Consider the following 13,282-nt stretch of genomic DNA (forward strand, 5'->3'; position numbering starts at 1 on the left):
GAACACATTTACAGACCAGCATCTGAGATTCAAAGGTCCTAACATAGAAATTGATTTTACTGCAATGTCAGTTTAGACAAACAAGTTAGGGGAAGGAAATTCACAGCTCTGTTGAGGGTGAAACTTGCAAGGTCAACCTTCCTTTTAAATATCAGGGCCCTACCCTTGCTTGAGGGGACATCACTTTCCTTTCTAATAAGTTTGCATATGTCTAATGGAAAATAATTATGAAAGTTAGACCCAGTCCATGCTCATACTCCCCCAAATTATCTCAGATTCCTTCATGGATGTATATTTCTTACAAAGACCAACTCAGAATTTACACTTTGCTACAGTTTTTGCCTCAAACAGTTTGGTGTTAAAGAAAGCACACCTATGCATTCTCTCCTTGGTTTCCTGCAGGTAATAATACGCGAGGCTGGGCAAGTAGGCAGCAGTTCTGTTCCATGTAGCCTGCAAAGCTGAATGTCATTTCTATCTGGCTCGTTCTATACTGTTTGCCGACCCCTGAATTATCCTGTCCCTTGCATTGGCCTAACCTTTAGGTCATTAGCTCCCTGAGCTGGTTGGCATGTAAACAATCAGCACAAACAGACATTTGTGAAGAATCATTTATTCATCTAAGCTGTTCATTCATTATTGTCATCTACTTTTTGACTCCTTTTATTGCAGACGAAATTACTAAAAACTTCACAGAATTGGTATCCCACTCACAGTGAGTACTCCATGATTCATTTTGTTTGTTTGTGCTGGGACATTTTTGAAAGTATTTCTTTCCTTTTGATCAATCACAGCACACCACATACTTCCAGCCATGGAGGTAGCTCTACACCAGGTTCCCATTGTACAACATTCTTCTCCAAAACAAACTCTCCGTGTGGGCCTTCAGCATTTGATGGCAAAAGGGCCAAGTACACGGGGGTCTCTGCTCCTTCCTCTGGGCCTTTCAAGGCCTTCGGTCCCCCCATGTCGGTTCTGACCCATCCGGGAGAGCAGGAATTCAGGAGTATCTTGTCCCCTGTCCTCTGCTCACTCAGTTTCCGGGCCTGGATTCTGGACAGGACTGTGAGGCCGACCTTTGACACTGAATAGGGAACCAATTTCCCAAGAGGCCAGCCCTCCTTCAAGTGCACTCCATTCTTTGTATCTTCCACGAACTTGTTCATGAGCCCCACCAGCTCCTCCTCTGTGATGGTCTCACTTGTAAACTTCTGCTGCAGTTCTGGGCTGCAGCGTTTAAGAGCTACCAAGCTCATTGCGCTAGAGAGATTCACCACTCTGCCTGAAATTCAACACATATGAGTTAAGTGGGAAGGCATGCATAAGAATGATAAATAACAAATACGTCTGGGCTTTGTCCTTTGAGAGATCATTACTGGCTGCTATATTAGTGAGGACTGCCTGTGTTTGTAAAGGAAACGATTCCATCTTGAAACCTTCCACAAGTATCACTTTAAGATGTCAGGAAGTGTTCTCATGGGAGGGCAGTGCCCACAAGGTCCAGAAGAAAATGAAAATGTGTATAATGAACATGCTATGGGTTGTAAGGAGGTGTTCTTTGCATTCATGAGAAGACAGCTTTGTTCCCCCTGAGGCAGCTTGGGTCCACCTGTGCACCTTACAGTCACAGGGTCCGTGCTCTGTGAACAGGTGTCTCCTGACCAAGAAAGAGCCGATGGGTTTAGTGATGGCGGTTCCAAGGTGAATGCACAGCACCTGGTTTGGAAGGAGGCTGCTCTGCTCCAACCAGGGTAAACAACACAGCTCAGTGGGCTGAGTGGCATGCTTTTCTGTCTAGTTTTATGAACTCGTGAGTTGTGACTAGGGGCCTGATAATATAGTCCTGGTATGTGGCAGTGGAAACGTGAACATTTAAAGGGATGCTTGAAAAAGGAATGGCCTGCTGCCCCATGCTGCCACATGATGAGGCTTGAGCACATCGTGCCAAATTACAGAGGCCTGTCACAAGAATGTATTATATGATTCTACTTACATGGGATGTCCAGACCAAGAATATCTTGAGACAGAATTCAGAATAGTGCCTCCTTAGGGAATGTGGGAAAAGATGGTGAATGGCTAAAGGGCCCAGGATTTCTTTTTGGGGCACTGCAGTGCTCTAATCTTGAATGTGGTGATGTTTCCACAACTGAGCATGAATATTAAACATCACTCAGTTGTAGAGTTAAGTGAGTGCAGTGTAAGTATGAAAATTATATTTCATAAAGCTGTTAAAAGTGTAAAGCAAATAAACATTTCTCAGTAATAATTTTGGAACATAAACTAGGATTCATAAAGTTGAATTTATATTAACATTTATGGAAAGTGGTTTGTAATTTCCATATTCAGATAAATATGTAAAATATTGTAACAGCAGCATAAGAGCACACCACCAAATAGAGACAAGGGAAATTGGAAACTGTCTGTTTCTGCTGTGCACACTCAGGGAAGGCTGTCACCAATAGAGAACGGTGATCTCCAGCTCTCTAAAGGAGTTGTGGGGCCAAAATTTAAGTAAAAATGATAATCCATGGCAATATGATCCACATTAAAAAATCTTAAGAGATAATTAAAGTGAATGATGTAAACCTTTATTTACTGCCAAAAATCTTCTAAGATTAATAATTTAGAATCAGGTTGATATTTTGTGTCCTCCCTTTTCCGTAGATCATGTAAATTGTAAGAATCAATTGAATCTGTGTGTCAAATGTTGTAGAACCCAACACTTAGAGATCCTAGTAGAATATATGTGATTTTTTAAAATTCTGCTTAGCCACTCATAAAAAAATAACATATGTGTCTTGACTAAAAATTGCAAAATACTTGAAGGAATGTAGGGAAATAAAGCAGCAGGAGAGTCAGCCGGAGCGGGTGACTGGAAGAGGAGAATGCAGCTGCAATCACAGACTCACACCAATTTCCCCCATGCCTTTAGTCTAGGCAGGAGATGGAGAAACTCTAGCAACTCTCTCTGGGCTGTTTATACTGTATAAAGTAGGGATGACCTCTTCTCTATTCGGTATTATCCATCCCAGGAGGTCTAAACCAGCTGTGAAAACACTTGTCTGTGTGCACTGGGGAAGCCTGAACTGGGAGGCCACAGGGCTTTGTGGGTAAATTCCTGGATGTGGGGCTGCATCAAGGTCTCTCTTCCCCCAAACTTTTCACCCCACTGGACACACTCCCAAGGGGGACAGAGGAGCCTTCTGGGGGTGTCCCCACACAGCTGGGTGAGTCTGTGGTCCCTTGTGGTCTGACACCTCAGGACAGGAAACAAACACAGAAGCTGGAAGCACTTGCTGGAGGTTACACAGCAGGAGTTGCATCCAGATATTTTTCTCTCTGGAGTGTGTTCATGGCTGCCACAGGGCATTTCATAGACACTGTACTGGCCTGAGCAGAGCCAAACCTCCACGAAGTGCTATGGGCCGTCCAGGCATTATTTTGCTAATATGTTTGTGTGTATGTGTATGTGTGTGTGTGTGTGTGTGTGTGTGTGTGTGTGCGCGCGCGCAAAGCAGTTGCCTTTTAATAGTCACTCTAATGGAGGCAAAAGCGAGACAGTATTTAAAAAGGACCATTTCTCTGGTGGTGCTTATGGTTGATGCAGGGTATCCATTTTATCAGTCAGTAAGGTTACTTTAGGGAAGCCACGTTTTCCATCAAAAGGGTAAGTAAATGGAAACACCATGGCCCCAAATAGGTTGAGGTCTTCCATGGACTGACCCTCTGGACTGGCTGGGTGAGGCTTTACCTGACAAATGAGACTCTTGGCATAAGAGATTTGAGTCCCTTGGAATACTTGGAAGAGCAATCAGGTTGGAGACCACACGTCCAAGTCTGCGTCCAGCTGTGCATGTGACCTTGAGATCCCTTGAGACCCCATCTCTTTTTCTGGGCAGTATATAACATAGCCAGCCTGCTGCATCAGCATATATCCCTCCACCTATCCTTCTAAACCACAAATTGTCAAAGGGGGAAGGAGCTTTAGCAATGTGATTCTTTTTGTTTTTTGTTTTTTTGCTTTTTGGTATCATTAATCTTCAATTACTTGAAGAAAATTATGTTTAGTAGGCTCTCCTCTTTACCAAGTCCCCCCCAGATACCCCTTCACAGTCACTGTCCATCTGCATAGTAAGATGCTGTAAAATCACTACTTGTCTTCTCTGTGTTGCACAGCCCTCCCCATGCCCCCCACGCACTATACATGCTAATCGTAATGCCCCCTTCCTTTTTCCCTGCCCTTATCCCTCCCTTCCCACCCATCCTCCCCAGTCCCTTTCCCTTTGGTAACTGTTAGTCCATTATTGGGTTCTGTGATTCTGCTGCTGTTTTGTTCCTTCAGTTTTCCTTTGTTCTTATACTCCACATATGAGTGAAATCATTTAGTACTTGTCTTTCTCCGCCTGGCTCATTTCACTGAGCTTAATACCCTCTAGCTCCATCCATGTTGTTGCGAATGGTAGGATCTGTTTTTTTTATGGCTGAGTAATATTCCATTGTGTATATGTTCCACATCTTCTTTATCCATTCATCTACTGATGGACATTTAGGTTGCTTCCATATCTTGGCTATTGTAAACAGTGCAGCGATAAACATAGGGGTGCATCTGTCTTTTTCAAACTGGAGTGCTGCATTCTTAGGGTAAATTCCTAGAAGTAGAGTTCCTGGGTCAAATGGTATTTCTATTTTGATTATTCTGAGGAACCTCCATACTGCTTTCCACAATGGTTGAACTAATTTACATTCCCACCAGCAGTGTAGGAGGGTTCCCCTTTCTCCACAGCCTTGCCAACATTTGTTGTTGTTTGTCTTTTCGAAGATGGCGATCCTTACTGGTGTGAGGTTATATCTCATTGTGGTTTTAATTTGCATTTCTCTGATGATTAGCGATGTGGAGCATCTTTTCATGTGCCTGTTGGCCATCTGGATTTCTTCTTTAGAGAACTGTCTATTCAGCTCCTATGCCCATTTTTTAATTGGATTATTTGCTTTTTGTTTGTTGAGGTGTAGGAGCTCTTTATATATTTTGGATGTCAATCCTTTATCGGATCTGTCATTATGAATATATTCTCCCATACTGTAAGATATCTTTTTGTTCTATTGATGGTGTGCTTTGCTGTACAGAAGCTTTTTAGCTTGATATAGTCCCACTTGCTCATTTTTGCTTTTGTTTCCCTTGCCTGGGGAGATATGTTCATGAAGAAGTCACTCATGTTTATGTCCATGAGATTTTTGCCTATGTTTTTATCTAAGAATTTTATGGTTTCATGACTTACATTCAAGTCATTGATCCATTTCGATGTTGTACCATCCTTCCATCCCTGGGATGAATCCCACTTGGTCATGGTGTATGATCCTCTTGATGTATTTTTGAATTTGGTTTGCTAATATTTTGTTGAGTATTTTTGCATCTACATTCATCAGGGATATTGGTCTGTAATTTTCTTTTTTGGTGGGGTCTTTGCCTGGTTTTGTTATTAGGGTGATGTTGGCTTCATAGAATGAGTTTGGGACTATTACTTCCTCTTCTATTTTTTGGAAAACTTTAAGGGGAATGGGTCTTATGTCTTCTCTGTAGGTCTGATAAAATTCCAAAGTAAATCCATCTGGCCCGAGGGTAGTTTTTTGATTACTGATTCAATTTTGTTGCTGGTAATTGGTCTGTTTAGATTTTTTGTTTCTTTCTGGGTCAGTCTTGGAAGGTTGTATTTTTCTATGGAGCTGTCCATTTCTCCGACGTTTTCCAGCTTGTTAGCATATAGGTTTTCATAGTATTCTCTAATAATTCTTTGTATTTCTGTGGGGTTCGTCATGATTTTTCCTTTCTCATTTCTGTTTCTGTTGATGTGTGTTGACTCTCTTTTTCTCTTAGTAAGTCTGGCTAGAGGCTTATCTATTTTGTTTATTTTCTTGAAGAACCAGCTCTTGGTTTCATTTATTTTTTCTATTGTTTTATGCTTCTCAATTTTATTTATTTCTTCTCTGATCTTTATTATGTCCCTCTGTCTGCTTACATAAGGCCTCATTTGTTCTTCTTTTTCCAATTTCAATAATTGCAACATTAGACTATTCATTTGGGATTGTTCTTCCTTCTTTAAATATGCCTGGACTGCTATATACTTTCCTCTTAAGACTGCTTTCTCTGCATCCCACCGAAGTTGGGGCTTTGTGTTGTTGTTGTCATTTGTTTCCATATATTGCTGGATTTCCATTTTAATTTGGTCGTTGATCCATTGATTATTTAGGAGCATGTTGTTAAGCCTCCATGTGTTTGTGAGCCTTTTTGCTTTCTTCGTACCATTAATTTCTAGTTTTATATCTTTGTTGTCTGAGAAGTTGGTTGGTAGGATTTCAATGTTTTGGAATTTACTGAGGCTCTTTTTGTGACCTGGTATGCGGTCTATTCTGGAGAATGTTCCATATGCACTTGAGAAGAATGTGTATTCTGTTGCTTTTGGATGTAGAGTTCTATAGATGTCTATTAGGTCCATCTGTTCTAGTGTGTTGTTCAGTGCCTCTGTGTCCTTACTTATTTTCTGTCTGGTATATCTGTCCTTTGGATTGAATGGTGTGTTAAAATCTCCCAAAATGAATGCATTGCACTCTGCTTCCTCCTTTAATTCTGTTAGTATTTGTTTCACATATATTAGTGCTCCTGTATTAGGTGCATATATGTTTATAATGGTTATATCCTCTTGTTGGTCTGAGCCCTTTATCATTATGTAATGTCCTTCTTTATCTCTTGTTACTTTCTTTATTTTGAGTCTATTTTGTCTGATGCTAGTATTGCAACACCTGCTTTTTTCTCCCTGTTGTTTGCATGAAATATCTTTTTCCATACCTTGACTTTTAATCTGTGCATGTCTTTGGGTTTGAGGTGTGTCTCTTGTAAGCAGCATATAGATGGGTCTTTCTTTTTTATCCATTCTATTACTCTGTGTCTTTTTATTGGTGCATTCAGTCCATTTACATTTAGCGTGATTATTGAAAGATATATACTTATTGCCATTGCAGGCTTTAGATTCATGGTTGCCAAAGGTTCAAGTTTAGCTTCTTTACTGCCTTACTGTCTAATTTAACTCACTTATTGAGCTATTGTAAACACAGTCTGGTGATTCTTTATTTCTCTCCCTTCTTATTCATACTCCTCCATTCTTCATATGTTGGGTATTTTGTTCTGTGCTCTTTTTAGGTGTGCTCCCATCTAGAGCATTCCCTTTAAGATACCCTGTAGAGGTGGTTTGTGGGAGGCAAATTCCCTCAACTTTTGCTTGTCTGTGAATTGTTTAATCCCTCCTTCATATTTAAAATAATCTTTGTGGATACAGTATCCTTGGTTCGAAGCCCTTCTGTTTCATTGCATTAAATATATCATGCCATTCTCTTCTGGCCTGTAAGGTTTCTGTTGAAAAGTCTGATGATAGCCTGATGGGTTTTCCTTTGTAGGTGGCCTTTTTTCTCTCTCTGGCTGCCTTTAATACTCTGTCCTTGTCCTTGATCTTTGATATTTTAATTATTATGTGTTTTGGTGTTGTCCTCTTTGTGTCCCGTCTCTCAGGAGTTCTGTGTGCCTCTGTAGTCTGAGCAACTATTTCCTCCCCCAGTTTGGGGAAGTTCTGAGCAATTATTTCTTCAAAGACACTTTATATCCCTTTTTCTCTCTCTTCTTCTTCTGGTACCCCTATAATGTGGATATTGTTCTTTTTGGATTGGTCATGCAGTTCTCTTAATATGGTTTCAGTCCTGGAGATCCTTTTATCTCTCTCTGCATCAGCTTCTATGCATTCCTGTTCTCTGGTTTCTGTTCCATCAATTGCGTCTTGCATCTTATCCATTCTGCTTATAAATCCTTGCAGAGTTTGTTTCACTTCTGTAATCTCCCTCTGGACATCTGTAATCTCCCTCCAGACTTCATCCCTTAGCTCTTGCATATTTTTCTGCAGCTCTGTCAGCATGTTTATGATTTTTATTTTGAATTCTTTTTCAGGGAGACTTGTTAGGTCTGTCTCTGCAGCTCCTCTCTCAGGTGTTGTCTGAACTATCTTGGACTGGACTAAATTTTTTTGCCTCTTCATGATGATAGCGGTGGGTGTAGGCTGGTTGCGGGTGTGTCAGCTGGGAGATGAAAGTCCTTTCCTGCTTGCTGGATCCCTTGCCCTTCTCTGCTGCCTGTGTCGGTTACCTACACTTCTGGAGCAGCCACCGTGTTAGTCCCCTAAGCTGCTGTGGGCGGGGTCTCTGTCAGAGCAGCACAGAGCCCTGCAGGGAGTGGAAGGCACACCAGGCGTGCTCCTCCATGTTAGTTGCACTGCTTCCAGGCAGCTGTGTGCCAGCAGCGGCCTTTGGGTCTGGTCCGGGCAGCTGTGCATTGGGCTGGGATTCCGGTCGGCTGCTGGAAGCTCAGCAGCTCCCTCTGGCTCTGCTGCAGGTGCACATGGGGCTCTCCCACACAGGCCTCTCCCAGGCTCCTCTTGCTCCACTGCCACCAGAGCTCATGAGCAGCACCCGGGCTATTCGGTTGACACCGCTGCGGGCTCACACAAGCCTCTCCTGGTACCCTCTGGTGCCATTGGTGGAAGCGATCTGCTCCCGGTCCCTTACAGTGCCACTGCCCCCGGCACATGCTGTCACTCTCCAGCTACTAGGCCGGTGTGTCGTGGTCCACACCGGTTGGCAGAATGACTGGCAGGGTGCTTAGTGCCATGTTGGGCTTCAGAGCTGTGCTGTATCCCTGGGATTTAGGGTGCCTAAGGTTCTCAGGGATTTCCAGCTGCTGGCTAAGTGTGCCAAGATGACTTCATCCAGCCAAGGGGTCCATGTCTCTTTAAGACTTGCAGAAAGCACTCACTTTTCTTTTGTCCCAGGGGCGCGGGTTGCGGGTACTTGCCCTCAGGTTTTGCTTTTCTGTTTCTCTAATATTCAGCCTCTGGTGCACCTTGGATCTGTGCTGTGGGTGTGGATTTCTAGAGCTGGTTGTTTAGCAGTCCTGGTCTTTCACTCCCTCCCCGTTCTGACTCCCTTCTTCCCGCCGGTTTCTGGGGTGGGAGAGCGTTCGTGTCCCACCTGGATGCGGTTTATATCTTACCCCCTTCATGGGATGTTGAGTTCTTACAGATGTAGATGTATCCTGGCTGTTGTACTGCATTCACTGGTCTCTCTTTTAGGAATAGTTGTATTTATTGTATTTTCATAAATATATATGTTTTGGGGAGGAGATTTCCTCTGAACTACTCATGCCACCATCTTCCCGTGATCCAGCAATGTGATTTTCATCCCAGCTTGGTCCTGTGAATTTTTAGGACCATAGGAAGTTGAGAAGCAGCCTCTCTCAAACTGAGATTGATTACAGATTCCTCAAAGGATTACTTGGTAAGTGTAGCCTTAAGGAGGCCATTTATGTCCTCCTAGTACTCCTTAAGCTAATATCTGATGCACAAGAGTGTCCAGATTTCAATGTGGGTATTACTCATAGACAATTTCCCTTATGTTTTAGAAATAAATATGTAGTATAATTCAAGGAGAAAATGAAGAGCAGCCTAACACTGTTATTCAAGTTCAGAATGATGGCGAGTTTATGTGAACCGGGAGGATATTGATGGATTCATTAAGGTCTGTCATCGGTACCTGGACATTGTAGGTTCTTGTATTTTATGTGGTAAATTATTTCAGAATACCTCTTGTTTAAAGAAGGAAATAATAAAAAGAAATCCACATGTATTCTTCCTCAGTGATGATCAAGGTCCCCGATCTCGACCCATTCCTGCCTTGCCATCAAAGCACAGATGGAACAGTCTCATTATGGAAAGTTTCTACTGACCTCAGAGCCTCTGTCAAACCCTCCCAGAGAGCGCTGTGCACCTTTGGTTCTGGAATGTGGGGAGAGGGGCAGTATTTTCTTGTGGTTTCCCAGATGGGATTTCTCCCAGACTCTCTACTCAAGGTTAGCTAATGAATTCATGAATCCATGAACCCCTGAAATGATGGAAGAACTCTCCTTCTTCAAAAGTTTACAAAACCTTGCTCTAATGTACAGAGTATTTCATGAGTTCCCATTTCCACTATTTCCTGCTTTAGAGCAGCACTGTTGATCCTTTCATTTAAGGCTGATTTGGCAGGTCAGGAGTGTCATCTATCCTCCAAATGCGACAAGGACAGAGCCTGCAACAACTCCCACAGGTCAGTTAAATAAAACAAACAAAAAATCAGCCAGAAGTCCTTAGTATGCATTTTACCAGGAATACAGATAGGATGTGTGGTTGTGGCACAAGGAATTCCATCCTGCTCTCAGGTGTTGGGGTGAATGAAAGAGTTAGGGTGACATTCAAAAGAGCTGTACTTTGAGGGCTGACTGAGCCAAATCATGAAGATACAGTAGAACTTTCCCGGAGGACAGTACAGGGAACTGGGCAGAACTCAGAACAGACTGTACATGCATATTGTTAATTCCAAGCCAGAGCTTTAATCTTTCTCAAAGTATCTGCGCATATTATTTGGTATATTTAAGGGGTGGTGTTTCCCCATCCCATCCCACACCTTGGGGTGGGTGGTGCAGGAGGTCACCTCCAAAGTAACATGATAGTCTGTTTTGCTCAGTCTATTAGTCCTGGGGAAAGAGAAGTAACACCGGCCGGGACAAAGGCAAGTTAGATGAGAGAGAGACCTACAAGCCATGCTGAGGGCCTGGACTTTGCTCCTAAAGCACTTTATGGAGGGAGTAGGCATACAGAGTACAGAGAATGCTCAGGAAGGAATGGCCTCAATACGGGGGTCCCTTATAAGGGTTCCAATTACCTCAAATGACATCTGAGGATCTGTTGTAGAGCTGGGGGAGGAGGCTTGGGGAGAACCTCAGGTGGCTAATTCTGGGGTCTGGTTAATGATAATAGGAGGTGGTTATGGTGAGCTCTAGCATCCAAGGGGGCGGATCAAGTTAGAGTCCAAAAGGTTTGGGTAAGGGTGAGTGTACTTCGAAATGTATTATGTAAGGAGAATTCTAGGGGAGGGGTGGATGTCAGGACAATATTGACTGACAGTAACAGATAATTGAGTGTCACGAGCTCTGGATGTGTTCTAGGCAGCTGACAGGGTTTTGGAAGGCCTAATAAATTGGGGTGGAGAAGGCTCCGTTTGCTGGGATAAGATCACACTAGAGACAGGCGGGGAGGGCAGAGGGCAGGAAGCCATGCTCAGGTACCTGCAGGCGTGAGGGGCGGGGAGCAAGTGAAGGGCCCACGGGACAGCTGGACTGAAGAGTTGAAGAAGAGGAAGAGGCGGTTGTGCCACGGAGAGAATCACCGATGGTCACTGACGAGTGTGTAGTCCTGGGAGAGGGGCCCCTGGCCCTGAGGAGACACACCCCGGGGGTCAGTGTAGCAGAGCAGGGAGAGGGGGCAGGGCTGGGGACGCGGTCAGGGGCAATGGGGCCAGATCCTGCCAGAGACACTCTGTGGGGGCTGCTCACCAGTCTCACCTTGGGGTCTCACGAGAGGCAGCAGCTCCGTGCAGACATCTCGGGTACCAGAAAAATTGGTTTTCATTGTCATTTCTGCTTGAAAATGTAAGCTTGTGGGATCATCTGTTGTTATAGGAGTAATAGAACAGAGTTACTAAATAGTAGCCATGTGGGATGATTCTACAGAAAGATAGACTATTTTCCTGCCTGTGAAATGTGGTCTCTTTTATGTCAGGTCTGAGTTCAGATAGTGGTATTGTGTCAGGGTCAATTTCCTGGCTCTTTAAAGCTACAAAGTGTTTAAGTTGGCACCTTTAGAGAAGGCAATGAGAAGTGTGCAGAATTGGATCTCTGTGTGTCATTCTTTTCAATTTCTTGTTTATTTTAAAAAAGTTAGAAATTTACCAAACTGCTCCACAGTCTCATTAACAGAAACTGCAGACATATGGAGGAGGCCCTAAGCGTCCAGTTCATGAAAATATAAACATCCTTTGTTCAAAAGTCTTGCAAATCTGGGAGGATTCATGTGCCTCTGACCCCAAAGTGTGACGTCTTTCCCTAGGGAGCCCATCTGGATCCCGCAGGACTTACAGGCCCCACAGTGGCTTAGGAGAATCCCCAGCCCACTCTGGCTGGACAGCCTCACAGAGGGGTCCCTTCCCAGCACCCACCCCTTCCTTACCCTTGAAGGCGATGCCCGCGTTGTTGACCAGCACGTCGAGGCCCCCGTACTCCTTGAGCAGGAAGTCCCGCAGGGCCCGGATGCTCTGCCGGTTGCAGATGTCCAGCAGGTGGAAGCGCGGGCTCAGGCCCTCCTCCTGCAGCTGCTGCACAGCCGCATGACCCTGTGCTGCATCCCGCGCCGTGAGCACCACGTCCCCCGAGAACTGCTGGCACAGGCTGCGCACGATGGCCAAGCCAATGCCCCTGTTGGCCCCAGTGACCAGAGCCACTCGGCTATAGGATGTCATGGCTGGGCTGTGTGGGACTGATGGCGTTGAAGGCAGCCAAAGAGGTTGAGGGGACAGTGTTACAGTGGCCTGGTCCCAGTGTAGACATCCTGCTTTTTATTGACTCCTGGGAGGCAGTTCTGTCATTCGCAGAGAAAGAAGCCCCGCCTGAGTCCCTCCCTGTCCAGGAGGAGCCAAATGCACCAGGACAATTCCCACTGCCCCCTCTCTTGGTCTCCCTCTCTTTGTGCCAAGAACTGGTCCTGGGTTAAGAGGTGTGCTTCTCCAAAGCAACACAGGCTGTCGAGGGCTCAGTAGGAGGGTGAGAGTCAGGGCAGGGGAGGGACACTGCTTTGGGAGGACCCCTGGGAAGCAGGAGCAGAGTGATGGCTGGGTCGGGCCCATCTGCCTGCAGACTGCGTTTGCTTGCTCTTCCCCAAGAGGCAATGAGGTGACTTGCGCCCGGGAAGTGGTTCTGAGGACAGTGAGCCCCAGGCTTCCTTAGGCAGAGAGAAACTCAGGAGACAGAGTTAGGGACAGTGGGTCCTGTGATGGGACGTGTGCTGTGGGCGGGGCTGGTCCCCCAGTGTGAGCCCAGGTGCCCCCAGGTGGCAGGGAATGTGTATGAGCTCTCCCTGGGTACTAAATGGTTGATTGGAATGTGTCATTTCATGGTTTCATGATCCCTACGTTTGGTACACGTCCAGCCTTCCCGTTTTGTTGCACGTCCAACTTAATAAGTGTTATGTGTAGTTAGGTGGTATTTTTAGTGAATTAAGGGGTAAAGTCATTTTTGTGGGACCTGAATACATGAGCAAGGTAGCCCTTGTTGTGATCGGGTGTTGATCTAGACACACACATTCTTCCCATGACAATGCAC

General features: G+C 44.7%; 1 protein-coding gene and 1 long non-coding RNA gene across 5 annotated transcripts in view; one reads left to right on the forward strand and one right to left on the reverse strand.

The window, feature by feature from the left end:
• Positions 1-13,282, forward strand: part of LOC140848375 (uncharacterized) — a 127,295-nt gene that overhangs the window by 7,692 nt on the left and 106,321 nt on the right. For 2 of the 3 annotated variants that reach the window (XR_012129144.1, XR_012129143.1), the window contains exon 2: positions 673-715. The exons of the other annotated variant lie outside the window; for it this stretch is intronic. This is a non-coding gene — a long non-coding RNA (uncharacterized lncRNA). The remainder of the gene's footprint in view (positions 1-672; positions 716-13,282) is intronic. 3 annotated transcript variants of the gene reach the window in all.
• LOC118971736 (carbonyl reductase [NADPH] 1-like) lies at positions 594-12,513 on the reverse strand. Of its 2 annotated transcripts, XM_037014664.2 has the most exons (3): positions 12,135-12,513; positions 11,471-11,575; positions 594-1,282 (listed from the first exon to the last, which is right to left on the reverse strand). In XM_037014664.2, exons 1-3 carry the CDS (start codon positions 12,421-12,423, stop codon positions 789-791), a joined length of 888 nt encoding a protein of 295 aa, XP_036870559.2. In that variant the 5' UTR covers positions 12,424-12,513; the 3' UTR covers positions 594-788. The 2 variants fall into 2 exon arrangements, with proteins under 2 accessions (XP_036870559.2, XP_036870560.2); XM_037014665.2 differs by lacking the exon at positions 11,471-11,575.

Source organism: Manis javanica, chromosome 3 (genome assembly GCF_040802235.1).
Source record: "Manis javanica isolate MJ-LG chromosome 3, MJ_LKY, whole genome shotgun sequence".
NCBI classification, from domain to species: domain Eukaryota; kingdom Metazoa; phylum Chordata; class Mammalia; order Pholidota; family Manidae; genus Manis; species Manis javanica.

Excerpts from the sequence above, each read along its gene's own strand:
- LOC118971736 (XM_037014664.2), bottom strand. The coding sequence starts at position 12,423 with ATGACATCCTATAGCCGAGTGGCTCTGGTCACTGGGGCCAACAGGGGC. Across the intron at positions 11,576-12,134 it reads CGCGGGCATCGCCTTCAAGG|ATGATCCCACAAGCTTACAT; the intron begins GTAAGGAAGGGG and ends CTATAACAACAG. Across the intron at positions 1,283-11,470 it reads GCCTCTCGTGAGACCCCAAG|GCAGAGTGGTGAATCTCTCT; the intron begins GTGAGACTGGTG and ends GTTGAATTTCAG.